This window comes from Eleginops maclovinus, chromosome 13 (assembly GCF_036324505.1).
Source record: "Eleginops maclovinus isolate JMC-PN-2008 ecotype Puerto Natales chromosome 13, JC_Emac_rtc_rv5, whole genome shotgun sequence".
Classification (NCBI taxonomy): Eukaryota; Metazoa; Chordata; class Actinopteri; order Perciformes; family Eleginopidae; genus Eleginops; species Eleginops maclovinus.
In genome coordinates this window covers 4,587,811-4,615,451 of record NC_086361.1, presented here as the reverse complement: position 1 = coordinate 4,615,451, position 27,641 = coordinate 4,587,811, and the positions used below count along the sequence as shown (strand labels likewise).

Genomic DNA, 27,641 nt, shown 5'->3' with positions numbered 1-27,641 from the left:
TTTAATGTTCATCAAATGTAGGACAATTCAGGTTACTTCTTTATTTTAGTTATTTTATGTAAATACACATTTTATTTACTTACAATACAATATGTACTCACATGTTTATTCATTTTTCAAATAAATGAAATATGTTATATCATATGTAAGCTCATTATGAGTTTATATATTTACAAAGTAATCAGTAACTATTAGTGTTAAATACATTTAGAAGAGTGAAAAGTTCAATATATTCGTCCAAAATGTAGTGGACTAAAAGTATATCTAGAAAAAAATGGAAATACTCAAATTAAATTAACTTTGTCAAAATCGTACCAAATACTTGAGTTAATTATTTGTATTACAATCACAGCTGATGAAGTTAATCAGGTTGTGTCTTACTCCCTGCATGTTTTCTGTGTGTCCTTTACTCTCCTGTGCTACCTCACACTCAGCTGCCCTGGGCTTTGATGATAAGATCGTTGGGGGGTATGAGTGCAGGGACCACAAAGTCCCCTGGCAGGTGTCCCTCAACAACGGCTGGCACTACTGTGGAGGAACCCTGATCAATGAGCGCTGGGTGGTCAGTGCTGCTCACTGCTATAAGTATGTAAGGGACAGTGGCGAAAAGCATACCTAACTTACTTCCACTACACTACAACTCATTACCTTAATGCACACTATGCAAACAATATCTGGTTTGTATTTATTTCCTTTAAGTATTACCAATTCTGCACAACCCTCTGAATATTTAGCAAATTGGAAGACAAACTACCTCTTTTAATATCTGCACAGCTTTCCACTTTTCATAAAAATACCAGACATATTTTATTTTATTTTATTTCATTATTCAGAGTATTTTTTCATAGTATACTGTACATAATTTTTTGGGATATCTATTTATGTAATTCATTTTCTATAATAATTTTTTTAGTTTTTTGGTCATTTTTCTTACAATGTATGTTCTTTAACTGTGTTTTAGTTTAGTTGAGCAATAATCTTAATTGAACCTATAACCTCAGTTATTCAAACTTAATATTATTGCTTTCAACCTACAGTTAGGTGAAATCTGTTAATAATACATTTAATTCAAGTCAATGTTTCAATAATTCTAGTGCATGTTATTATTCCACTTCCCTTCCTCGCAGGGGGGAGGACATCGAGCTGCGTCTGGGTGAGCACCATATTGGGTACAAGGACGGCCCCGAACAGTTCATCGCTGCTGCCCTCATCATCCGCCACCCTGACTACGACCGCTACAATGTAAACAATGACCTAATGCTGATCAAACTTGCCGAGCCAGCAAAGATTAATGAGTATGTCCAGCCCATAGCCCTGGCCAGCAGCTGTGCCCCTGCAGGGACCCAGTGCCTGGTCTCTGGGTGGGGAGCCACCCAGAGCCCCTGTAAGTCTGTGATGCACAAAAACATTTTCATTAGTGTTCCTGTAGTCCTTCTAGTAATCAGTAGGGCTGCACAATTCATTGAAATTGAAATTATTTATTGGTGGTATTTATTTAAATTTAAAGAAGTGCAATATTTGTCACAGGCAAAATATGTGTTCATATTATTTAAAACTATGGACTGTGTTGATGCATAGATGTCCCTGCCTACACATCATAGACTATAAACTTATTAAAACATTTGTTTGGTACAGATCCTCTTCAAAAATACTCAACATGATCATTTTAAATATATCTTTTAATGAAAATGAAAGTAAACGATGCCAACATTATCTATCCTTCTTGCAAATCATATCTGCAATGTCAGTTAATAATTGTTGTTTTTCTTCAAAACTTGCAGCCAAAGTTATTAATGGTATTAATTCTGTATATATTGATCTGCTGATATACACACATGCAGATACTGTAAAAAGAATCAGGTACTTCTGTAGGGAAGTTTGTTATACTACTAAACTATTATTTCAAAATGTGCAAGAGCAGCCTGACTTATATACCTATAGACAAGTTGTTGTTATTTATTGTTGTACATATAATGTATATATATAAACATTTATATGTTTCCACTTATTTGCATGTACATAATAAATAATATTTATTTCCTTTTTTTTTTAGCATTGTTTCCCATGTATGGCTGTTTTTCTATTTCTTTATAGGTACATTGAAAGCAACAAGAACAGGAGTGAAATTGTTGATATATATATTTAATAAAGCTGTTTCTGCTCATATGAATGCGTTGACTGCAGATGATTAGGCCATATAAAATGTCTCTCTTTTTGTTTGTGGTCCAGTCGGTTGTACGAAGTGCCTGCACTGCCTGGACCTGCCCATCCTGCCGCAGCAGGACTGTGAGCGCTCCTACCCCGACAGGATCACCTCCTCCATGTTCTGCACCGGCTTCCTCCAGGGAGGCAAGGACTCCTGTCAGGTACTCGGAGGCCCAAATAAACACAAGAATATTTGCCCATTTTAATGTTTTATAGTGTGTTGAATAACGGTGTTCCTCAGATATTGATATAATCCAGTTAACTGTGGTCTAGTTAGATTTTAGATTGTTATCCAGTTTCATGTAGCAAAATACATTCGGTTTTACAGACTTTGTGTCTGGTCTTTATTATTTTTCCTTCTCATTGGCCATCTGTTGATATGATTTTTTTTTAAATGTGTTACACAATTTATATCCTCAATACATGTAAGAATCAGTTCACTCTTCATACTTGGTCTGTTCAGGGACTTGACCCGAGAGTTCCCAAGTCATGTCCCCAGATGTCATTTTAATTGTAAACACATTTTTACTGTACTTTCCTTTTTAACTTGCTCTTACTATCATTATTAATATCATTTTTCTTGAAGACATTACCATTTTTGCATCTCCTCCACCAGGGAGACTCTGGTGGCCCTCTGGTGTGTAACAGGGAGCTCCAGGGTGTGGTTTCCTGGGGGTGGGGCTGTGCTGAAGAGAATCGCCCTGGGGTTTACGCCAAGGTTGGTATACTCAATTTCTCAGTGGAACATTCATTGAATTAACTACACCTGAAAAAACTATAACACCTCGACACTGTGTTTGATTTTAGTTATGTTGAGAGTTGCTGTTCAGACGGTCATGTGCCATTATAACAATTGTTATTAAAGAGATATAAATAATTGCAGAGCTCAGCTCTGTGGTGTGAGCAGTCATATCTGAAGGTAAAACTCTAAATGTAATATCTGGGGTCACAAAAAACATTTTTTTATTTTCAAATGTCTGCTATCTTACACAAATTATGCTTTAACTTTTTTTTTTATCTGAGTGCAACATCCTACTGATTGAATGTGCTTGATTTCTATCATATCTTTTGCACAGTCATTGTCACAAAGCTACATCTTGTGTCATTCTTTAAAAGTCATATTCATTGTATTCTCCACAGGTCTGCCAGTTCACTGACTGGATCTACTCCACTATGGCCTCTCATTGAACTCCTTCTGCTAACGCTGTTTATGTTAAATCCTTTTAGCATTTCTAGGCTTTTCAAGAATGTATTTGACGACTGTGAATCATGTTTTAACAACAACATTAAAATATCATCATACGTAACAATCAAATGATGTTCCTGGAATTACTGTATAATTGTATCATCCTCCTTTTGTGGAGCAGGAAGTTCCTGATTGCACTGGAGAAAGTTAAATAGACGTAAACACTTTCTAATACAATAACTTAAGTAAAGTATTCACAGGTAAATAAATAAAAGTAAACTATCACTCCAGTGCTTTTACTTGAGTACCATATTTGGCTCCATTTTAAGCACGAATAGAGAATATTTCCATTAAAAATGTGGAAACGTATCACTGTACAAAATAGTCTCCGTTGTAACCAGGTGTGACAGCAGGTGGCAGTAACGTCGCGGAGGGTCACATGTGATAAACATGAGCAAGACACCGAGGAAGAGAAGACGAAGAAGAAGGCGACCATGTTGATTTAAAGGAAGAAGAAACACAAAAGAGACGATTTATTTCAAGTAGAAATCCGATATTAAAGCGAATTTTAAGAAATTACTTGAGCAACCACACACTGAGTATCCAATGTAAAATAAAAGACAAACTAAGGTAGGTTTTCTGCGACATGTAACCCTCAAATTGTGTTAAAAACATCCGAGTTGTTGTGTACTCGCTAGCATACAGCTAACGTTAGCAAGAGGATTTATTTGTGCTATATTAGCCCGGATGCTAACAAGCTTGCATATTGTGCCATACAGCTTTGACGACAACATTCGAAAATCCTGAGTTGGGTAATAGTCGCAAAACTTTACCCGCATGTTGTCATATTTTGCGTCGAAAATCTGAACCAAAGTTCTGAAACGGCTTAACGCTTAGTTAGCTTAGTGCTAACTGGTTTCGCATATCGGTGACATTAGCCCGACGGTGCTAATGTTGTTCACCTGAGCCGCAGTATTGTTGTTATTGTGTCAATAGGAAGACGAATAAACCCTACCCAAGCAACTCAGATGGCGTAATACTCTAAAGTGATTACATGTTAAACCTTTATCATATAAATGTGTGGAAATATGATATAACACGACGTTTATATGTGCCGTCATGTTTGAAGCTATCTAAAGTAATAAGTCAGAGCAGCTTTGAATCCGACCTACAGTTTTTGACAATCGCTGTAGAATGTAATTATTAAATACACTTCTGTCAGACATGTAGTCTTAAGTGTAGGTCAGTCTTATTGTAAATCCGGGCATTTTGGGCTAAGCTAATCGGCCCCAGAAGATAATTGCTACCTGGCAGGTTCTCCTGTGCAATCTTCAACCAAACCAGTTAGCGAATTAGCTTAATTTAGCCTTTCACTGAGGTCTAAAGAACTAGTGTTTCTCATCAAAGTTCCAACTATTCTTTTAATATTTACTTGATACTACAATGCTTGTAGTCTGTTATTATTATTATTATTATTATTATTATTATTATTATTATTATTTTTGCAATAGAACAGTGGCAGATGTATTGCCTTAATGTAAACAGGTTAAATCCTTGTTAAGATTTAAATGCTATTGTAACAGTAACTTGGCCAGAAAAACAAACTGCATATTAACAGTATCCAAAAATAGTAATAATTTTATAAGAAGGGATAAAACAGAACAATCTTGGTATAGCAATCACACTGACCAAGCTTGCTATGTTCTTAATCCTCAAACATTGACATAAATTCACTACTGTAATCACCTTTTAAAACGGTTAGGTTCTTAATTTGTTCAGGAAAGAAAGCAGCACAGTTTAAAGTGTTTTATTTTCTTGTTCTAACCCCTGAGATAATTTGTGAAAATACTATTAGAGTGAATTCTATTTTGATTTTACCCAAAGGTGGAAAAATGACTTAAATCTTGTACTTAGTAAGTAGAAGTGTAGGGATAACAAGTAAAAGTCCTGCATTCAAAAGGTTACTTGAGTAAAAGTAGAAAAGTATTGGCATTTACTCCAGGTGAAACTATTGTCTGATTTTAAGTGTATTTATATTTCACATCATTAATTTGAATCTGCAATATAACTAAAGGCATTCAATAAATGTAGTGGAGTAAAAGTACATGATTTGCCTCTGAATAGTAATGGAGTAGAAGTTTAAAGTAGCAAGAAAATGTAATGTCGATCCTTATATTTCAGAATAACACCAACCAAGTCAGTTTTCAGTTTCTCTGCTGTTCATGGTTTGTTTTAAAATCTTTGGTTGGAATTTTCTTTTTAGGGTTACAAGATTGAGTTGTTGGCTGACATTGAGGAGGCAGCGGGTTAATCACGGCCACACTCACACACGTCACACACCGACCTGAAGACCTGTGGTGCCCGGCGAGAGAGGGTCAAACACCTGGAGGAGAAAGGAAACGCACACTGAGGACTAAAAAGGGGTGGAAAGCTTTTTGGCTTTGGACTAGAAAACCCCTTGTATTTGTGAATTCAGGATCCAGTTTTTTTCACACAGTGGAGCGACGCAATCCACACAGTGGAAATAATAAAAGGAAAACATTTCAGACTTTATGATTTTGGGGAAATACTTGTACAAAGTCGGACAACCTTGTTTTCAAGGACAGGGATATTGAGCAACTCTTTGGACTCAAAGTGAAAAGAGGAAGTTTTGTTCAATTTAGAAACAGAAGTTTAAGCGTTGAACTAAAAGTGAATAGGCTGTTCCCCAAGTTCAGATTGCCTTAGTAGTTCTAATTCAGGACTTGAACTGCTTTGATACTTGTTCACATATAATTTTTCTATTTGTGCGCAAGTATATTCATGCATATGAATGCAGATTTCTCTTCATTTTGAAGAGCTCTTGTGTATAAACGTGTTTTTTTTTGTTGTCCTTGTACGTCAGTCACTCTGTTTTTGAAGGGGACCGAACTGCACGTACATGTGTATATGTAAATACTACAAATTGACTTCTGTTGTAAAAGCTTTGGACTTACAAAGAATAGAGAATATTGTTTGTTAATGCTTTATTAAACTTTTTTACTTTTGAAGAGAATTTTTAAAAAGAAAAACCTAAGGATACCTAAGAGGCAAAAATTGAATACTTTGAAGAAGAAAAAAACAAGGAATACAGGAAATATGGCAACGGCCAGAACAGAAAACGCTGGCCCCGTCATCATGGGACTGAACAAGCAGAACGGGCAGCTCAGAGGACAGACCAAACCAGCTCCAGTCCAGCCAGCACCCACAACTCAAGGAAAGACTTTGGCTGGAGCCCAGACAGTGGGCGGTGCCGCTCAGGACGGAGGAGGCATCAAGTTCGGAGACGACTGGAAAAAGAGTCTGAAGCTCCCTCCCAAAGACACCAGGGTCCAAACCTCTGTGAGTCAAACTGTCCCTTCTGTTCGTCCCTGCTGTATCATAGCTTTCTACTGCGTTCCTAACCCTCATGTGTTTCCTGTAGGATGTGACGTCTACCAAGGGGAATGAGTTTGAAGATTACTGTCTCAAAAGAGAACTCCTGATGGGCATCTTTGAGATGGGTTGGGAGAAACCTTCCCCTATCCAGGTATGGTTTCTTTCCTTTTTTTTGGCCAATTATATTTTCTAACCAGATTAAACTAATGTCATCATCATGCCTTACCAGCCGTTACAGAAGATAATCTTTAATTTGTTATTTAGGCTCGTTACAACTCAGTACATGTTTTATAGTTTAATGCTTCTAAGAATAAATAAAAAAAACCTTTCATAGTCAAACATGGCTCAATATTTGAATCCTGAATTCTTGTCAGATAAAGCAATTAAATATCAGTGTTTGAGTAAAACAAATTCTGTAGATAAGAGAATTGTTGCAGCATTATGATTGAAGTACGAGTCAACAGTAGACTCACAGGCAAGACTTCAGATAATATTTTTGTTTCATTGCAGGAGGAGAGCATTCCCATCGCACTGTCCGGACGGGATATTCTGGCCCGGGCTAAGAATGGAACGGGGAAAAGTGGAGCCTATCTCATCCCGATGCTGGAGAGAATAGACCTGAAGAAGGACTACATACAGGGTGAGGCACTGCCTGTGTTTTCATCACGCTCAGTTCACTTAACAATTGCCTCCCTGGCCACACCAATTCATACCGAAGTTACATGGATAACATTGCTATTAAAATCCAAAATAGTAACCTGTACATATCCCTGCCTCAGCACTTGTCATGGTGCCCACCCGTGAGCTGGCACTGCAGGTGAGCCAGATCTCCATCCAGATCAGCAAACACCTGGGGGGGGTCAAAGTCATGGCAACCACAGGGGGCACCAACCTGCGAGATGACATCATGCGTCTGGATGAGACCGGTAAGAATCACGCTTATGTCGCTTTGTTCAAAAAGATCTACTACACACACACACACACACACACACACACACACACACACACACACACACACACACACACACACACACACACACACACAGTGCCCTTTACTGACAAATATCAACGAGTCAGTTCAACCCACATCTTAACTTAGTCTGTGTTTTGTTTTGTCTGTATGTTTATATATATTTTTTAATAGTTGCTTGCTCTATTAAAGTGTATTGTAAACTCATTTAATGTTTTATGTTGTACCCTCTATAGATGTATATCTTTGTACTGTTAATGTAATTATATATATGTGTATGTATGTATGTGTATATATATATATATATATATGTATATTTTGCTTATTTGGTTTAACTCATGGGCAATGCCTTGTTTATGCTGATGTCACAAAACAATTTCCCAAATCGGGATCAATGAGGTCTGATGTAGTCTAAAAAGGTTACGTTACAGATAATGGACAAGAAATATAGGGAGTTATATTATAATGTTCCACCTTTCTCACCCATGTTCGACTTCAGTGCATGTGGTCATTGCCACGCCTGGTAGGATCCTGGACTTGATAAAGAAAGGAGTTGCAAAAGTGGATAGAGTCCAGATGATGGTGATGGATGAGGTAAACATGACAACTAAACAAATAAGAGAAATGCTCTTTATTAGTAGTTTTCAAAAGGATTGAATTTTTATACAATTCTGTCATTCCATGCTTGGTTTGTGGAGAACAGCCTGCCTGTTAACTTGTCTGTGCTCCCTCTCAGGCGGATAAGCTGCTGTCTCAGGATTTTGTGGTGCTCATTGAGGATATCATCAGCTTCCTGGCCAAGAACAGGCAGATCCTGCTCTACTCTGCAACCTTCCCATCAGCGTGCAGAAGTTCATGGTGAGTCCTCGGCTAATTGCTGCAGCCCTCAGCCAGCTCCATGGCTGCAGGCCACTTGGCACCGCTCAACTCGCACTGCAGACCATGCTGTTGTCACGCCGGGCCCAGATCTGTTTATCTGCTCTATGCATTTCAAGGGCTGTCTTTGTCTAAAGCAGCCAACAGGCACAGGGTTTGATTGTTTTGATTATGAAACAACATATCTAAATGTTTTGTAAGCCACTACACTGCAAAATAAACAAAGCAAACTGACCAAACAACACATTTAATAATCATTTGAGGGAAGTTCTGTCACTCTTGTAATTTCTGATAATTCCACAGTTTTAAATGCACACTCTAATCCGTTTACTCTCCATGTGCCCTTGCTGTAGGCCAAGCACCTTCAGAAACCCTATGAGATAAACCTGATGGAGGAGCTGACTCTGAAGGGCATTACTCAGTACTACGCCTACGTCACCGAGAGGCAGAAAGTCCACTGTCTCAACACGCTATTCTCCAGGGTAACTACTCTCTGTCCGTGCATTTTAAACTGCAAGCCTGGCACTCACAAAGGCACTGCTTCTCATTGTGCAGTGCTGTAGAAGAGGTTCTATCCTGTGTTATACGTTATCATAAACACTCTAGTGGACACACACAACAGCAGTGTTTACCTTTTACTGTTCAGTCTTCAAGGTAGACCCATAACGTTTTTTTTTCCACCTCAGCTTCAGATCAACCAGTCGATCATCTTCTGTAACTCCACTCAGAGGGTGGAGCTGTTGGCCAAGAAGATCACTCAGCTGGGATACTCCTGCTTCTACATCCATGCCAAGATGATGCAGGTGAGGAAAACTAGTACTTCTACTCACCCTTTAAAACACTGATCATTAGGAAGCATTAAGTAACCTTTATCAATAAATGAAAATTAGTATGAACAGCTGGTGAAAAATGAAATAGACTATACATTGATTGCAATGCGCATACATAACTTCTGTAAACTTTTTCATGATTGCATTTATAGTAACCGTTTGGATGTGGCTTCAGGAATCTGGACATCTGTCTATTAGTTGCTAGTCTATTAGCCTCTTCAGCAGCATCTCATCTCTTGTTTATTTTCAGGAATACAGAAACCGTGTGTTCCACGACTTCAGAAATGGACTGTGCAGAAACCTGGTCTGCACAGGTGAGTTTCTTATGTTATCTGATTCATTTTTACAAAAATAAATAATGTTAAACCAGTTAAAACAAGAGAAGTGATAAATGACTGAAATCCATCTTCGGCCGACAGATCTGTTCACCAGGGGGATTGACATCCAGGCTGTCAATGTGGTCATCAACTTTGACTTCCCCAAGAACGCTGAGACGTACCTGCATCGTATTGGAAGATCAGGTATGCTTCTTTACACCTCAGTGCTGTATTCTGCTTCATTATGTTTACACTTCATCGTCTCATTGGCAAAAACTGCCCTGTTTACTTTTACTATGGTAATCTGTGGGCAACCTTACAAGACACAGGATCTAAATTCTTGGGTCACACCTGACTCTAAATTAGAGCAAACTTTATGTAAAACCGCCCTACCTGGCGTTTGTTAAATTGACCGCCAAACGATCGGATATTACGAGACTGAGCCGTTGGCTGATCAATCAGTAGATCTAATACACTGTGGAGAGGATGTCATTGTGAAATATTCCATTGAACACATCCTGTCCCTCTCAGGGAGGTTCGGTCACCTGGGCCTGGCCATCAACCTGATCACATCGGAGGACCGCTTCAATCTGAAGTCCATCGAGGACCAGCTGGTGACCGACATCAAGCCCATCCCCAGCAGCATCGACAAGAGCCTCTACGTGGCCGAGTTCCACACGTCCGGCGGAGACTGCGACGTGGAAGAGATTGAGGAGAAACCAGGACGCCAACAGGACAGCAAATAAAAACAGGTGAGGAGCTTTGAGATGATTTGTCAGACTTTCACTGGATTAATAATGTAGACACGTCTCCCTAACCTGCGTTTGATCTCCCCTGCAGGACACGCCGGGCTTTAGCAAAGACGTCACATGAGCTCCAGGCAACTCTTCAGTTCTCTTGTATTCAAAGCCTGTCAAATGGTTATCAAGGCGTTTTAGTGTTTTAGCATTACCTTATCTTCCCTCATAAAAAGCTGCCTCATTTTTTTTTTATTAATACAGAAGCGATATTGTTTTGCACCAAACTCACGGACCATGCTTCCTGAGTTTGAGCCTGGTGTATTTACTGGGATGTATCTCAGTGACACAGCAGCGCAAGTGAGCATCAAAGCTGTCTTGAAGCCGTCGCTCCTGGAGACAGTTTCCATTATCCCAGCCTCTTTACCGTTAAAACGGTGCACTTCCAGTGGCCATCGTCCTGTCCACTCACTGTTGTCGTCACTTAAGTGCCTTACTTATACTCCCATGTGCACTCATCCCTTCATAGCCTGCTGTCTTCTGTCACTGCAGCAGAGTACGAGCACAACTACGATGAATTTAACCTTAACCCCAGTTTATTTAAAAAAACATCCATTATGCAAGGGAAAAAGACAACACACAATCTCCTTAAAAAACATCCTGAATGTGAACGTTTATTTTAATGAGAACGTTGCAATAAAAGAGGGCAGCTTCATTTAAATACTGCGTGACGGTTTTTCCCTTTCACTATGAATAATACAGAGTTTAGATGGGTAAAAACAAAAGCCCCACCATACTGATTCATGGATGTTAGCCGCACAGCAGCACGGGGGGATTAATAGCAGCCTCATCCTGTGACATTATGGCTGTTTTACATTTAAATAACTATCTGTTAGGCTAGTGAATACTGTACTCCCATTGGCCACTGAAGCTGTGAGAGGACGAACTGTCCTCCCCTGCACGCTGCTACAGCTCAGGAGCAAGGCATCAGAGGAGGCTTCTCAACAGTTTTGATGGAAACATTTGCCGTTAATAAGTTGATACACTATTGAGTTTCAACGGGTCCAAGGAATAAATGTTTTGGTGCAAAACAATAATGTTTTATTTTTCCCAGGCTGTTTCAGATTCAGTAAGATTTTGTGGAAACAATGAGCATTTTTGCAAATCCAAAGTTGTTGTTTTTTTAAGCCCCTTGATGACAAAATTGAAGTTGGTGAATGTATACGTGAAAACTCTATCCCAATGCCAAGCTCTTCAGCATATTTCACCTTTTTTTTGTTGCTGCTGTTGGATTAGAAACTCCTCTTCTGGCTTTATGAGCTCAAATCCTGGATATGAAACTGTCGTAAAGTCTTTAGAGACAACATTGAACTTCGATTGAACTAAAAATCAGTTTTCTTTCTACAGCAGCAGCAATATCTTTTTATTTTTTTCCCAGCGCAGATATGTTGGATCATTATTCTAAAGAAGTGAGGGGTTTGAAAGCAAAATTGTAGCATCTCTGAACAGGCAGCTGTGACCTCCTTGTTTTGTCCTCCCCTAACAGAGCGTCACAAATGTTTAAAAAAAAAGACATAAAAAAGAAAGTATTTTTGCTTTTAAGATTTATTTTTGATGTTGCTCAAAGCTGTTTTTAAAGAGGGGGAGGGGGGCCGTCAGGCTCACTTGGGTAACTGTGGAGGTTTGTTTTTTTTGGGTGGGTTTGCAAAGCCGAGTGTTTTATCAGATGCTATCCGGGCATCTTCTCTCTGGCACTTAAAGCAAAGACAAAAGCTTTGATTTAAAGTTGATTTCCCTCAGAACACCTTGTTTTCTCCGTGTTTGAAGTGCCAGAGAGAGCGTTGAGTTGAACAGGAGAGAGTTTCTGGAAACCGTCACAGCACTTTGGTCTTCTTGAACCGACTCCATGTTTTTGTGACGGACGATCAGAGCGCCACTACGTATTTCCAGCCACTCGATCCTTTTTGTTCTAGGGCAATCTTTATACGAGGTGTCATGAATCATTTTGAGGAAAAACAATTGTAAATGATTCATTGTTTACACTATTCGTTTACAATTTTAAAAAAAATAATCGGAAAATACTTTGCTTCATGAACAAGGAGGAGGTTTTTGTTCTTTGAAATAGAATTTGGGGATTTACTTTGAAGCAAAACCAAAATAGGAGAATGTTGTGTGTGTGTGTGTGTGTGTGTGTGTATGTGTGTGTGCACGTGTGAGTGTCATGTTTTTGAATGAGTTGAGGTGTGTGTTTGAGTGTGAGTCAGGCACAGGAGACTGTTTTAAAAAGGAATGTGTGTTTTTGAGAGAGAGAAGCTGTGACTGGCGGATTTTGTTAAAAAAACTGTTAAGTTTACATGTAGCCTCAACTAAACAACAAAACTATACCAGGAACTGACAGTTTCAGAGACATTGGAGCCACTTCGGTTTCTTGTGCAGATCATTTGGAAATCGAATACAATTGTTAAGAGTTAAAGGCTGCATGTAAACGTAACTGCATGTCTTTTTTTCTGTTTTCATGTGAAGACTCGTCTTGTGTTTGTTGGCGATGTCTTAAATATCAGTATGGCTGTTTACAGTGTTCAGGGATGTGATTTATTGTTTCACTTTTTCCGACTTTCTCCATCCCAGGAGCTCCATTTGTGGACATAATACTCATTTCTAATGACACATTTATATTTTATGTTTTATGTCTCCGATCACATCCCTGACAGTCATTCCATGATCGCCTTTGTGACTAATATAACATCAGAGATACATACAGTAATATTTGTGCTATTTTTCATGCTCAAGGTCATTTTACCTCCCTGATCTTGTCATAAACTCAACTTTCACTCAATTTGAGACTCAATATTAAACGTCAGTCCAGACTTTTGCCTCAACCTTAAAGTAAAAGATTCCCCGTCATTACAACTTTTGACTGTTTTTTTTTTCTCCATACACATCACTGATAAATGGAGGCATTATACTAAGAGTCACAAAGGAGGTTATGATAAATATTGATTGTTGATTTTGTCATCTGGTGGTGTTGAGACATCTTTGTGTCTGTGTGTCAGGAATGATGGCACTGGGGGGAGGGATATTTGTCAAACTTATTTGAAAGAAAAACATTTAAAAAGGGTGACTATTTGAATTCAAACCGGCAGTTTTGGGATTCTGCAAATTCTAAATTGGTTGGGAGGGGGAGAATTTTTTTACTAATTGACTTAAAACTAGTATTAATGGGTGGACTGCCTCTAATATTTCTACTGTGCATAGCTCAATTGAATTGGATCGGTTAATTTGCTGCACTAATGTAGACTCACCCACGCTTCTGGCCTTTCCTGCCAAACTAAACGCTGAGCTCAGCAGAATTGTTGTAGTATGCTGAGTCACAGTAGGATTTCCCCTGCAACATGGATAGAAGACAGACTCTAAATTGGCTCTCAAATTATTTTTTCTTTTGTTTTAATGTAGCGGAGGATAGAGTTGCAATTGCAGTGTTTTCTCAACATGGATAGTAAGGAGTGCTAATACAGGAATCTAAAGTGGCAAAAATGTTGATTCATATGTTTTTTCTCAGTTCAGCCTTTCCTGTACTTATCGGTACCTTGTGGTCCTACTTTGGCCAAAAGAATTTAAAGCCACATTGTCATGTAATATTTGGATTTGGATTGTAATAACCTAAAACCAGTGTTTTGGAAATCTATTTATTTTCCTCAATGGCTCTCTATAATTTCCTTTTCATGTCATTACAATGAAACTCAAGTGGTACCAGAAAATGTCATTTTAACATTGTTTGTTTTTTCCTTACGAACTGCATTGCAGAGGCACGAGGTATCCCAACGACTCGTGCTGAGCACTCTGTCCTCTACTGTTGTTACATGGAAAAACATGCAGGGGTTATAAATTCAATAAATTGATCTGAAATTTACAATGGCTTGTGTTCTGTTTATTCCATTGTTGCATGATTCAAATGCATGACATGACCAGATTTAAAGAGCTATAACCAATATTTCTCTGTTGTAGCATATTTAATACTATATACATCACTAGAGAACTCACTGGTTCTTAGTAGTTTGTTTGGAATGGATAGCATTTTTGATATTTTGGTTTTCTGTGAAAAATGTAATACATATGAGATAAGCCTTTTGAGTCCCAGGGGGAAATTCAGGGTTTGCAGCAGCACAGGGACAAGGTAATTACAGATAAAGAAATAAAAAGGAAAGGTGTATATGCAACTAGCAACAAAGTAGAAATTACTGAATAGATATGCAAACAGCATACACCAGAATGATTCCATAGTTCTGTACAAATAAAGATGGTATAACAGGATTATTGTAAAATATATCAAGATATGTTTATCATTTAACGTAATGCAGTATAATATAAAATAAAGCTGGTAATACTACTATAGAAAAGGAGTAAATAACTTGTAAGCACTATAATATATACAATATAAAAATATCAGTCAAACTAAGTCATGTAAGTGACTTTAAAGGGGCCTTTTGTCAAAATGTAATCTAAAAAACCTTGCATATTTTAGTAACCTTAAACACAATATAATTGAGACATCAATCACATAATATGCTATTATTTTGCAGTCGACCGTTATTGGCCTTCCGTTCCTAGTAATATTTTCACCTTACACACAAGTGTGCACACTACTCCCTAATTAGACTGAACCCGGCTACTGTGTGTAGTGTAATGATAAGGGGACAGGCGCTATTTAGTTTGTCAGCTACCAAATACACAAATTATTTTTTAAATATTGTGAAAGACCCTTCAGCTGCCATTTGACCTTGAAGGGACTCCCTCGTAACATTTTACCAGATCCGCTGTGTGTCTACAGCTCTCCACCAATCAGTGCCCTCAGAAATAAACACCCCGCCCCTCTGTAACTGACTGCTCTCCAATGAGCCAATAGCGCTTGAGCATAACATGACGCAATAGACATTAAACCGCGCCTTCCTACCGGCAGACACATTCATTGAATGACAGGGGTTTCACCCAACCATTTTGCAGGGTCGTGGCCCGTCATCCAATTGTAATGTATCGATAGGCGGGCCGCAGTGTCACACACTTCTTCTTCTATGGTACCACTGGATTCAACTTCCGGCTGCATCGTCCTCTGGAAATCACAACGTGAGTAGCTATGGTTAGCTTGGTGTTTTGTAAAACAAGAGGTTTTACTGGAAAAATATGAACATATTAGGTGCGTTTTTGGAAATGTTAATCATGCAAAGTGGTCGTTGTTTACATTCACCTGCAGCAACCTGTTTGTATTAAGGCTGTCAGCTTCTGGTTGGAAGCTACCTAGCTAGCAAGCTTAGCTAACTTTTTCATATTGGCTTGTAGGTGAGGCAGGTTTCATTCAAAACATTAGCTGCATTTAATTAAAAAAAAACATTAAGCTGTCAATAATTTCTTATTGATGTAAATCACATAACGCCGTTTTTCCTTATTATCAGCTTGTTATTCTTACCTGCTTCTGCTCCAATTTATTATGAATGAACATCATGTGTGTGAAAGGTTAAAGGGGCATTCCACCGATTACACACAGTAAGATCAGTGCACTCATTATGTAAGGTTATACTCACATACTGAGTGAAACCTGAGACGTATCACACTGTATATCAAATGTCTTATTTTGCTTCTGGGGAGACAACTGTTGAGGAAAACATCCTGATGATGTCCTATTTGTGTGTTTTATCTGTTGTCATAAACACCTGTTTGGGAAACTTATTTTCATGACAAACATAAGAATAATAATTAGGCATTTCGACAATTAATTCAATAATACTTGACAGGTACACTCTCTTATCACATTGGTCCTCATTTGTTGGAGTTATGGACGACTTACCATTATTTGTAGAAAATAATAAAAGAAAATCATTAATCAGAAACAAGCACGCAAAACAACAATAAAGTAAACTGTCAAGATATTTTGTTGATGATATCCATCCTCACTTAATATTTCTACAGAAAAATTCATTGTTTGGATTCACAGTATATCAATCTCTTTGCAATTTTATTAGATTCATTTGCTTAATACTTTTTAATCATGTTATTTAAGCTAATTGAACATATTTATAACCCTGACATAACCAATTATTCAATCAAATAACTGCCTGAAATGTTTAGTGCTTGTGCTTCTCAAACATATGTAACTCACCAAGATTAAACTTAAGATATGAACAACCCATGATTAGTTTTCCACCATTTCCATTTCCATTCAGGATAAATCAAGTTATGGCTTATCTTATCAAGGTGGGAACCCATTTTTAATCAAGGCCTGCATTACAAATTGTACATGTGGTTTTCGAAAGATGTGGGCATTAACCGGATAAAGAAGGTCTAACACAAGACAATTTTGTGTTTCATGTGAAATGCAGGATCCAGAATATTTTGTCTCAAACTGGGGTATAAATGCTTCTGTTGGGACTCCCCCAGTATTACAAATCTGTTTTTTTAAATAGCTTTTTAAAAATTAAATCCTGCCTGCGTTAACAACGTTGCTATTGTTGAAGTGCCACATCTTAAATCTTAACCACTCTAAATTGGTTGATGTAATGTCATCTCCTGTGATGATTAGATGCTAATAGTCACTGGTCCCTCCGGGTTCAATACTTACACACTTCTGTTACTGTTTCCTGTCTGACAGAATGGGCAGTGTTTTGGCTGCCAGCTCCCCCAACCCTCCGCCCCCGTCTTCCGGCGGTGTGGCTGCTGCCCCAGGGTTGACGGTGCCTCCCGGCTTTGGGATGCCTCCAGTCTCCTCGGTTATACCGCCTGATGGGGCAGCCTCAGAGCAGGAGGCAGAGAACCCTCTGCCCAACCCGGGGGCGTTCGATGAGTGTCATCGCAAGTGCAAAGGTAAATATAAAGTGTGGAGAGCGATTCGAGTCAATGCTTAAGAAAGAACAGTCCTGCTTCTGATAATTATACAATGAGTATTCTATAATTCAGAACCTGCACTGCCTGATTTTGCTAACCGATGTGTCTTTTCTGTACCTTTTAATGTTGTTCCTCTCAGAGGTGTTCCCTATGCAGATGGAGGGTGTCCGGCTAGTTGTCAACAAAGGCCTTAGCAACCACTTCCAGGTCAGTTAAGTTTCCTTTTACATCAGAATGTTTTCCGTTTAAATATTTCTAATCTTTGTGTGTTTAGGCACATTTTTCACGAAAGACTGTTTCAGCATTTGGTGGATAAATAACATTTCAATAATTTAAATGAATTATTATAATTAAAATTACTATTATATGATGATATAAGTTTAATTTAAATTAAGATAATTAAAAAATGTTATATATATATTCATTAATTTGATGTAACAACATTGCATATACAGCTCTGAAAAAAATGAAGAGACCACTCTACATGTATGGCAGCCATTCCAGTGTTTGTTGAATTTCAACACAGAGAAACATTTTCAGTAGTTTATAGAATACAATAAAAAAAGAAATCATTTAATTCAAAGACATACCTATAAAAAATAAAACATGAGCAAACGATAATGCTGAAGTGGTCTCCTAATTTTTTCCAGGGCTGTATCTGTCGGTTAAACTTACAGAATTAGCTCTGCTTTAAATGTAGCTGCTTGATTCAAACTTTTCCATCTTTTTATTCAAAACGTACCCGCCCCAGAGGGCCTGTCAATGACTCAAGATATGGCACTATATATTTATTTCTGTTCATCTGGGTTAAGCATTTTATACTTTCATTCACATTTTGACAGTTACATTTTATATCAAAATTCCTTTTTCTGGTTTCCTGCATTGAAGTCCTAGAGCCTTACCCCCGTATTCCACCGGGTCCGTCTGCACCGCGTTACGTCTGCACCACGCCGAGCAATCGTGGCCACTCTAGTCAATGCGTGTCATTCCACCAGACGCGTCGCGTTTCAGAAGCGCCCGAGAAGCGTTTCGGCACTGGGCTCTGCTAAAAATACGCGGCTGTTCTATTTTCAACAGAAACGCGAGGCGTTACAAAGCGCCGGGCAGGAAGTGGAACAGCCAGTCTCTGCTTGGGTTCTATGGCAGCACTGTAATTTGTTGATGTCTGGTCAGTTCAGGGCCCAGGAGGGACAGAAGCTCATCCATCTGCTCTGCACTCATCCTAAAATGTTGATGATGTCGTTGGCTGTCCAGCCTCAGCTCAGCCACAAGTTGATAAAAAATCACCTTGTTGTCTCCTTCGCTGATTGAGGGGGTGCACCCAAAGCCGGCTCCTTTTCCTCCCCCCCCTTCCCTCTGTAGGCTTTCAAGTAGGAGAAGAAATCTCTTCCTGTTTACAGGCACTGTGTGTAAATGATATAGAATCATTATGATGGTGAATGCATTTTTTTTGCAACTAAAATACAGCAACACATCTTTGATTCATGTCGTTTATAACTGGACTATTACAAATCATATTACTTTTGTCTGTAGGCTACAACACAACAAAATAGGAAATAACAACAATAAACACAATTTAAACAGACACACAAATAAACCATTTCACTACATAGCCTGCTACTTTCTTGTAGAAGTACAAATGTCCAGGAAATATGACCAAATCAACAATAACTGCGAGCCGTGCACGCAAGACGCTCGCTTCTGAAACGCTCCCCGTGGGGTATGATGCCGTTTGGAGGTCGGAACAAAACCGCGGCGCAGACACACCCGGTGGAATCCCGGCGTTAGTCTTACCTGTTTGACTAACAATATAATCCACAAAATGAGATGCGAGTATTTCCCAGAGGTGAATGTGTATCCAAGCATTTCAAACTGACCAATGACAGTGAGCTTTAAATCTGTTGAGGAACCTCTTTTAATTGTCCCCTTCTCACTGTCTTCCAGGTGAATCACACGGTGCTGCTGAGCACCACCGGGGACTCCACCTACAGGTTTGGAGCCACATACGTAGGAACAAAGCAGATGGGTCCAGGAGAGGTACGCTGCAGTGAAGCTTCTGTGATCCCGCCTGAAGGTGTTTATATATTGGGTTTCCGTGATCAGTAATACGAATGCTGTTTCTGTTCAGTTTTTTCCAGTCATGGTGGGAGACATGGACAACAGCGGCAGCCTTAACGCTCAGATCATCCACCAGGTCGCCAGCAGAATACGATCCAAATTGGCCTTCCAGGTAAAGCTATAAAAGTGTAAAAATGTACTGTATTATTTTTCTACTCTCACACGTTATTTCTATTATTGTTTTCTGATTTCTCTCTATGTTGATGGTGTAACTGGAGCTAGATCAGTAAAATATGCAGGCTTAATTTTAGTTTATTACAGGTTTTCGTACCTTAGCCAACAGTTATTAAACTACCAAAGGGATATTTTTACAAAAAAAAGGATTAAGGTTGTCTCAAAGTTTGTCCAAGAGAGAAAATGTAACTTTCACCCAGTTCCTACAGAGTGTTAGAATTGAAATGTTTCAGAATAGAAATATGTATCGCCCCAAAAAGATCCGGTTTGAGTTGGGGCATAATGCTTTCCGTCCCGTCCTCAGACGCAGCAAAACAAGTTTGTGAACTGGCAGGGAGATGCAGAGATTAAAGGAGAAGACTACACTGCGACCATCACACTTGGAAACCCAGATGTCCTCGTCGGCTCTGGTAGGTCTTCATTCATTTCATTTATTTATTATTTTATATTTTCCATGCATGCTGAAAATGGACTTCTCATTCATCCCAATATCTAACGCTGCCCCCTTCTTGTTTCTCTCAGGGATTCTTATAGCGCACTACCTCCAGTCCATCACACCGGCCCTGGCTCTAGGGGGGGAGCTGGTGTACCACCGCAGGCCGGGGGAGGAAGGCTCTGTGATGTCTTTGGTGGGCAGATACACAGGTGAGGTCAGGTTACTGTACGCAAGTTGCTTCCAATTAAGTTGGCCTTACACAGCTGTGATGTTGTTTCTCATGTGGTTAACCTTGTCCTCCTCTAAACAGGAAGTAACTACATCGCCACATTGACCCTCGGCTCAGCGGGGGCTCACGCTTCATATTATCACAAAGCCAACGAGCAGGTAACTGTTTCTCCACTTGTATGTCAGCCTCGTTATATTTACAATACAAGCAATCAGTAGCTTTTTTACTGTAGCCGTTAAAGTGATTATTAATTATGTTTAGCACTGATCATCCTTTGCTGCAAAGCTAACGTCTATGATAGTTTTTTTGAAATATGTATATGTGCCTCTGGGGTTTCCCTGGTCCTACTTTTTGGTGTGTTTTTGGCTTATTTTAGTTTATTTTCAGACCAGGTTTTGTTTTTGTTTTTATATATTAAGCGTTGAACTTCAGTCACTTTTACTTTGTTCTTGATTAAGCTGTGCTGAAGAATGTTTTCATAAATCTGTATTGTTCATCGTCCTGTCTGCTCTGCTACAGCTGCAGCTGGGGGTGGAGTTGGAGGCGAGCATGCGCATGCAGGACACCAGCGTGTCGTTCGGCTACCAGCTAGATGTGCCTAAAGCTAATTTACTGTTCAAAGGTAAGATCTGGATACACTCTATTCCAGGTGAAACAATAGCACATAGATACATTTCTGTAGTTCTCATCAGAGATTCAGTTAGCTAATTCAGTAAAGTCTGTTAACCTTACCACCCAGTCCTCGAGTAAATGCAACTAGTTACGGTCCACCACTGCAGGAAAAACCTTTATAGGTGTGTAGAAGTTGTGAGAAAATGCAAAATAAACAAGTTTGATTGCTAGTGATTAATTGCAGGCGATTTTTAAATGATGTCCAAAGAGCCTGCTACAAATATGTATTGTTTTCACTGTTCATTGAGAGTGTCTGAACAAAGGGTAAACACGACCGTAGATAGTCGGATGAAATGTGTATCTTATTTAATATTCTGTCTCCTGCCCTCCCACAGGTTCAGTAGACAGTAACTGGGTGGTGGGTGCGACGTTAGAAAAGAAGCTGCTCCCACTGCCGCTCTCTCTGGTCCTCTGCACCTTCCTCAACCACCGCAAGAACAAGTTCCAGTGCGGCTTCGGCGTCACCATCGGTTAGAACGACTCCACCCAACGGACAGACTCACGAGCGGACATGAACACCACTGTGTCCCATCCTTCAATCTGTCACTCCATCCTGACATTATCATGCTCTCAGTTTCATCTCATGGTGAACAGAAGGTAATAATTTAAATCAAATACTGTCTGGGTTAATAATGATCAGAAGTGAAATGAATAATGTGATTGGTCAGGAATATTTCGACGGTGGACTCGGTTGGACAGAAACCAATAGGCTGTAGAGATGTAATCACATGAAGAGTCCTCACAGAGCTCTCTGTTTCTGTCACTGAGCTCGGTGCCTGTCGCTCTAGTCTTGAATTTTATTCCTGCTTAGTTTTTTTACTGTTAAATCTGTCTTGGCGTGCGGTGAATGAAATTGTTGTGTTTGTTAAAAGGTGATTTATTGGTTAAAGGTTTAGCAGCCAACAGGAGGCGGCAGTACAGCATGTCACGTTCAAAACCCGTCACTTGTTTTGCCTTTTTTATGTTACATACATATGGAACAGTATATATGTCCTGTATATACCTCTTGGAAACTGATAAATACCATTTCTTACAAAAAACCCTTTGTCTCGTTTCCTTCAATCGAACTCATCAAGTGTATATGAGTATTATAAAGACTGCTCAAGTAAGTTTCCATTTTATTAGTAACATTTGGGAAATAGTTCATGTTAATTCAAGGTTGGAAATATGCTTGAATTCAAATCTACTGAACTTCTAGACGACTGCTTGTGTAAATCAAAAATCTCTGAACACATGATAGGAAACAACCCTGACGTTGTATTTGGTTTCCCAAAATGTTGACTAAAAGTTGTCACCCTTGCCAGCTTATTTTAAAATACCACATTGTAATAAATACAAATGAGTACAAATGAGATTCAGTCAAATAAACAAGTTTAGTGTTTGTTTCCACATATTAAAAATGATTCTTTGCTTTGTCAATACAATGTGTTGAAATGATGGAACATGGCCTGTAATTGTATTTATTTTTACATTTTGATTTCTTAACGCCTTAAGAAACCTTGACTGTATAATTGTGTTGACTTAAACTTTTTTTTTTATCTTCACAAGAGGTTAATCTATAAGTGTAAAGTAGCATAAAATTAAAGTATCTCAAAATTCTTCACTACAGTTTTATTGCACCTCTGGATATGTAATCTCCTGCAGTCGGACCGTGTTAGCGTTGGCTTTATGAACGTGCCTTTAAATTGTACAATATTAATCCTGGTTGGAATCACTCTTCTGTGAAAAACTCTGAAGCAGTCTTGAATGCTAATAAGGACACCAGAAGGCGGAACTTGTTTGCTTGTTTTTTATTTAGTAAAATATACTTAGGGTGAATTTGGAATAAATGTCTGGAGTGTTGAGGCTGATTAAAGACCGTTTACTGGGTCTTCTGAGTGAAAGCCTCCAGCAAAACGGACAGCTGACTCTGCAGATCCTGAGCGCTGGCGTCCAGCTTGGCCCTCAGCTCCTCTCCTCTCTGGGCCAGGTTCTGCTGGATCTCCTGAGTCTTCTGGGTCAGCTGGGTCTCGAAGCCCTGGGTGAGGGGGACGATGGTCCTCTGGAACTCCTCCAGGCTCTGTCCCATCTTCTCCTTGATCTCCCTGGTGTAGGGCACCATCTGGGTCTGCAGCTGGGCTGCGCTCTTATCTAGCTGCTCCCTCATCTCCTGGCTCTTCTGCAGCAGGACGGCCTTCAGGGCCTCTGGGTCCATGGCCTCGGCGTAGGGGGCTGCCTCCTTCTTCAGCTCCTCCACCTGCTTCTGGAGCTGCGCGACCATTTCCTCGGCCATGGGCTGCAGGCTGGTGCTCACGGTGGTCAGGTCTTTCTCCAGGCGAGCCTTCAGCTGCTCGGCCTCCTGGGTAAACTGAGCAATGTAGTCCTGGGTCAGAGGAGCCATCTGAGCCCGCATAGCAACAACGTACGTATTCACGGTGTCAGCGCTCGCAGAGACCCTGGCACTGAGAGACACAGAGGAAAAATAAGCTATTTAACTGAAACCTGGATATCAAATATTTTTGGGTATTTCTCTAAACAAGAACACAATAACTTTTGTTTGGAAAATCACCAGATGAAATAAAATAAAAATATTTATTAGAAAGAAAAGAAAGATCTACTTTTATTAACCCCCGTGGGGAAATTCGATAATTCTGCATTTGACCTATCCTAGTGTTACCTACTTATTTCTCGTAGCAATTATTAAACAAATAACAGGGAATTGGTAAAAATATAAAAACTTAAACTCACAATGAAGAATCTAATAAATGAAATGTATGGAACGGAAAAAATCTGATTTTATAATTGATAATTACAAGTAATGTTTTTGTATTATTATTTTTAAATGATTATTTTCTACCTTTTTCTGGTTTGTGGATTGTTATTAAGTTATGTTATGTGTTTAAGTGTTCATTCTGCTATGTATGCCTTTTCATCAAATCATTTCTTAAAATGCTAATAAAAAAAATAGTTACAAAAATGTAAACCTATAGCTAGTTGTCACTCTTACCTGACTTCCTGTCCCAGCTCAGACTCTCTGATCTGCTTCATGGAGTCCTCAGCAGTGAGCGTGGCTTTGGCAACGTAGTCCCAGAAAGCATCCTTCACCAGATCCAGGTCGGTTTTAGGAGGCCCCTGCCACAGCACGTTGGCATTGCAAACTGTGGATAAAACATCAGAATTCAGTGGAACCCAAATATTTGCTCAACCAGATGTTGTTCATATATATTTTTTTTTTTAAATGTACTCACCAGAGAAAAGTGCGAGAACCACAAGTACCCTCATGATTGAATTTGACTCTGTTGGATAAAGAAATGTTTAAATTAGTTTAAAAAAGGAAGATCTGACACTTGTTTAGTAAGGAAGTGTTTAATGATGATTGAAAGCATTACCTTGCAGAGGCAGCTTGTCTCTTCTTCACCCTGATTGTGATGATGTTGTTCAGACGTCCAGTAAACACCTTTATAACTCCACTGAAGGGTAAAGTCCTTCACCGGTTGCCCCGCTGGACAGATACTTGTCACTGCTGCCACTCCACGTCACATATTATTCATCCTGTGAAACATAAATCAGCATGACACTCTTCAAAAACACAAGATAGGAAATAAATGTAAGGAACATTTCCTTTAACATTTCCTTTGATATTGGCATGTTGGGGGGGGGGGGGGGGCAGTGCAAGGAGCTGATATGATAACATTGTCCTATTGTGATGTTTAGCTGAGTGTGTGTATTTATTTATCAGATACCTGTGATTGAAACTTCTGGAGCAATGGAGACGAAACTCAGAGAGACACGGGGAGAGCTAGAACTTTGATGGCAAACACTGAAGGTTCATTATGAAGTTACCAGCCGGAGAATTGACAAGACATTTGCTGCAGCCACGAGTTGACAGAGCGGTTGCCCGACCAATTCTGAAGATCTCTACTACAGTCTGAGGTTTTAGCCAGTTCGGAATGGACAATAGACATTCTTCAGTCTATCTAACTGAAGTTGTTGCACATTGGATAACAATGTACGTCAGGGAACCTACGTTCCAGATAAGAATGGCTTCTAGACGTCCCTAAACAATAAACTAATCTCAGGTCAGCTTCTGCTCGGTCAGAAACTGGCATAGACAATGCGCCCAAGCTGCCCCTCATTAAGGGAGATTACAGCACCCCTCCAAGGCCGAAGAACTATGCCATGGGAATAGAGACAGAGGAAAGAAACAATGATGAACTAGGTCAAAGGTTAAACACCTAAGCAAAATATTCCCTAACAATACTGACTGACATTATTGTCACACTAGAGCCGTTTCCGTGGTCACCTGATGAACCTATATATTTTTACCTCTGTTTTGAGTCTCCTCCTCCTGGGGGAAATGCTAATGCTAACTGCTCAGTTATTTTTAACAGCTAGCAGTGGTGTGTACAATTTGGGTGACTATGCACTGGACCTGGACCTCAACTTGAACTCTCTTACCAGGACTCGTGACTTCTGTTGGACTTGGAAAACCCAAAATACTTCCCATGCATCGCATCATTTCCCATTCATTTACTGGATCACCTAAAATAAGCACTATTCATTTTCCCAACCAGTTGACACTCAATACCCCATCCACTTTGTTTGAAACAAATCAACAACATTAATCGAGTTATAAAAGAGAACCATGAAGAACTAAGTCCTTATTTTTATAATAATTTGGTTCACATTCTATGTGATGATCCACAAAATATGATTTATATTATACAAAATGTTGAAGTCTTAAAGAGGACGATCTGCAAAGTCGAACTATTACATCTCTGCGAGTTTCACTTCTTATTACACATAGTCATCAAAAACATTTACCGGTGCAGCTTAAGATAGAAGTAATAGTGTCACTTCAAGTACTTATACTCAATGTTTTACAACTTCTGAATATATCTACTATATACTTAATCAACTCGTTATGCAGAAACATTTACTGCACTCCTGTTAACATTAGATTTATTCATTTGCAATTATTGTCCAATTTATATAGCTTTGTATTATTATTATTTTACATGGAATTAGAACTGCTGGAACAACCTCCCCGCAAAAGAACTCTGGATAAGCGGTTAACAATGGATGGATGGATGGTATGACTGTGTTTTTAATCTCAAACTAACACTGTCAGCAGCTACCTTATGGTACAACCCATACAATCTTGTGAGCAAACTTCAATAAATGTCAAGATAAATAGTAATGATGTGTTGGGAGATTTGAAGATGGGGACAAAGGTACAAAACAAACAAAAAAATAAGCATACATCTGTCAACGAGTCATCTAAGGTTCTACCAGGACTCTTTATAGTTAGCATGGGTCATATGAAAACCTGTTTATCAGTAGCTTCACCTTAATGTCCTCAGTGTTATCAATACTCTGGAGGGAATTGCTGCATAAGGAAACGTAACATTCCTCAGGAAAGATAATCCGGATCAAAGTCCTGCTCACACCTTAAAACGTCTGATGCTAAAACATTGTCTCTAAACTGAGAGGATTTAGGTGGATCAATGTGTTTGTTTGCGCTGTGCTCTGAGTTTTAATGACGTAATCAACAGGCAGAATGCAGGGTGCATGTCACCACAGAATAATATTATCTCATCTGCTGAAATTTCTTACTCCTCTGTTCACACGTTACAGAGGAGTGACAAAAGCCGTCATTATGACTCACTATGATAACATAATGTCCTTATATAAACTGTTCTCTTACACAATACTCTATTTATTATTAGTTTGACTTCTTTGCTCTATAATGGTGGCAACATCAGTTTGGTCCAGCCTGAAAAATCAGTGCATTGAAGTTTTTTTAAGACTTTTTGGATTTTGGTAACTTTTAAAAGTAATTTAGCTAGGGCATAAAACCTAAATGATATATTATACACATTTTTGTATAGATTTAAATGTTTTCATCACACAAGAACAAAAGAAGTTGATTCACCCTTTATTTGTATTCCTTTATTCATGTACTGAGCATTAGTATGGAATATATAATTGTTCATAATTTCATAAACACAAGATATATACATTAAATAGCTCACCTTTCGTACCAAGTGAATTAATAATACAATACCTGCAGTATTAACCAAACTAAAACATGTTTAAAGCGAGAAAATAATAAGAATGAAAAGTAAATCAAATCAAAGTGCGGTTACACCTGTGTTGTGTTTTCTTTAACTTAAGTTTACATTTTTTAAGGCTATTTCAACCTGTGTGACCCAGGAAGTGTCACATAGTGATGATACATCAAGTTCTAAATGAAAAACATGTATTTTTTATAGAGGTTCTGGGGTGGACTTGAATATAAAAACATTAACGTCTAGTGGAAATATTCATTTCGAATTTAGGAAGGTTGAAAAGTGTTATTGAAGCTAAAATCAGAGAGGAGTTTATATGTTATATTTACTGCTCTTTGTTATTTTCCTAAAAGTGAGTCAATGATTTATGTAAGCTAATTAAATGATTTGTATAATTAAATAGGTTAAAACCATTTTTAATTGAATTTCTTTCTTGTTTGCTTCTTTACTGTTATTGTATACTTGTTGTTTGTTTGTTAGGTGTGCTGAAATAAATTGCATGTTTGAATTTATCTCAAAGCATTAGATTTTTTAATTTCTAAATCAATTTGATTTGGATGTTGTCATTTTTA

General features: G+C 38.8%; 4 protein-coding genes across 4 annotated transcripts; 3 read left to right on the top strand and 1 right to left on the bottom strand.

Annotated features, from left to right (window-relative positions):
- The first annotated feature begins 388 nt into the window (after positions 1 to 388).
- On the top strand, positions 389 to 3,404 carry LOC134875226 (trypsin-2-like). Its single transcript, XM_063899700.1, has 5 exons — positions 389 to 585; positions 1,128 to 1,384; positions 2,230 to 2,366; positions 2,822 to 2,923; positions 3,346 to 3,404. Exons 1-5 carry the CDS (start codon positions 389 to 391, stop codon positions 3,391 to 3,393), a joined length of 741 nt encoding a protein of 246 aa, XP_063755770.1. The 3' UTR covers positions 3,394 to 3,404.
- A 453-nt stretch (positions 3,405 to 3,857) lies between these two features.
- LOC134875366 (probable ATP-dependent RNA helicase ddx6) lies at positions 3,858 to 14,430 on the top strand. The gene is given in 14 exon segments (XM_063899918.1): positions 3,858 to 4,021; positions 5,655 to 6,751; positions 6,834 to 6,938; positions 7,298 to 7,427; positions 7,567 to 7,713; positions 8,257 to 8,351; positions 8,494 to 8,593; positions 8,596 to 8,615; positions 8,987 to 9,115; positions 9,320 to 9,436; positions 9,714 to 9,777; positions 9,883 to 9,984; positions 10,312 to 10,532; positions 10,621 to 14,430. Coding segments are annotated over 12 exon segments (1,467 nt in total). The 5' UTR covers positions 3,858 to 4,021; positions 5,655 to 6,508; the 3' UTR covers positions 10,527 to 10,532; positions 10,621 to 14,430.
- A 1,161-nt stretch (positions 14,431 to 15,591) lies between these two features.
- Positions 15,592 to 22,618, top strand: tomm40l (translocase of outer mitochondrial membrane 40 homolog, like). Its single transcript, XM_063899919.1, has 10 exons — positions 15,592 to 15,638; positions 17,158 to 17,369; positions 17,530 to 17,597; positions 19,335 to 19,427; positions 19,519 to 19,620; positions 19,987 to 20,092; positions 20,205 to 20,327; positions 20,429 to 20,505; positions 20,867 to 20,969; positions 21,355 to 22,618. The coding sequence occupies exons 2-10, from the start codon at positions 17,159 to 17,161 to the stop codon at positions 21,492 to 21,494; spliced, it is 1,023 nt and encodes a 340-aa protein (XP_063755989.1). The 5' UTR covers positions 15,592 to 15,638; position 17,158; the 3' UTR covers positions 21,495 to 22,618.
- A 176-nt stretch (positions 22,619 to 22,794) lies between these two features.
- LOC134875369 (apolipoprotein A-IV-like) lies at positions 22,795 to 24,528 on the bottom strand. Its single transcript, XM_063899920.1, has 4 exons — positions 24,388 to 24,528; positions 24,247 to 24,294; positions 24,006 to 24,156; positions 22,795 to 23,460 (listed from the first exon to the last, which is right to left on the bottom strand). Exons 2-4 carry the CDS (start codon positions 24,278 to 24,280, stop codon positions 22,881 to 22,883), a joined length of 765 nt encoding a protein of 254 aa, XP_063755990.1. The 5' UTR covers positions 24,281 to 24,294; positions 24,388 to 24,528; the 3' UTR covers positions 22,795 to 22,880.
- Between the last annotated feature and the right edge of the window lie 3,113 nt (positions 24,529 to 27,641).

Excerpts from the sequence above, each read along its gene's own strand:
- LOC134875226 (XM_063899700.1), top strand. The coding sequence starts at position 389 with ATGTTTTCTGTGTGTCCTTTACTCTCCTGTGCTACCTCACACTCAGCT. Across the intron at positions 586-1,127 it reads AGTGCTGCTCACTGCTATAA|GGGGGAGGACATCGAGCTGC; the intron begins GTATGTAAGGGA and ends CCTTCCTCGCAG. Across the intron at positions 1,385-2,229 it reads GGGAGCCACCCAGAGCCCCT|TCGGTTGTACGAAGTGCCTG; the intron begins GTAAGTCTGTGA and ends TTTGTGGTCCAG.
- tomm40l (XM_063899919.1), top strand. The coding sequence starts at position 17,159 with ATGGGCAGTGTTTTGGCTGCCAGCTCCCCCAACCCTCCGCCCCCGTCT. Across the intron at positions 17,370-17,529 it reads GTGTCATCGCAAGTGCAAAG|AGGTGTTCCCTATGCAGATG; the intron begins GTAAATATAAAG and ends TGTTCCTCTCAG. Across the intron at positions 19,621-19,986 it reads GATCCAAATTGGCCTTCCAG|ACGCAGCAAAACAAGTTTGT; the intron begins GTAAAGCTATAA and ends TCCCGTCCTCAG.
- LOC134875369 (XM_063899920.1), bottom strand. The coding sequence starts at position 24,280 with ATGAGGGTACTTGTGGTTCTCGCACTTTTCTCTG. Across the intron at positions 24,157-24,246 it reads GGTTCTCGCACTTTTCTCTG|TTTGCAATGCCAACGTGCTG; the intron begins GTGAGTACATTT and ends TTTTATCCACAG. Across the intron at positions 23,461-24,005 it reads GAGCTGGGACAGGAAGTCAG|TGCCAGGGTCTCTGCGAGCG; the intron begins GTAAGAGTGACA and ends TGTGTCTCTCAG.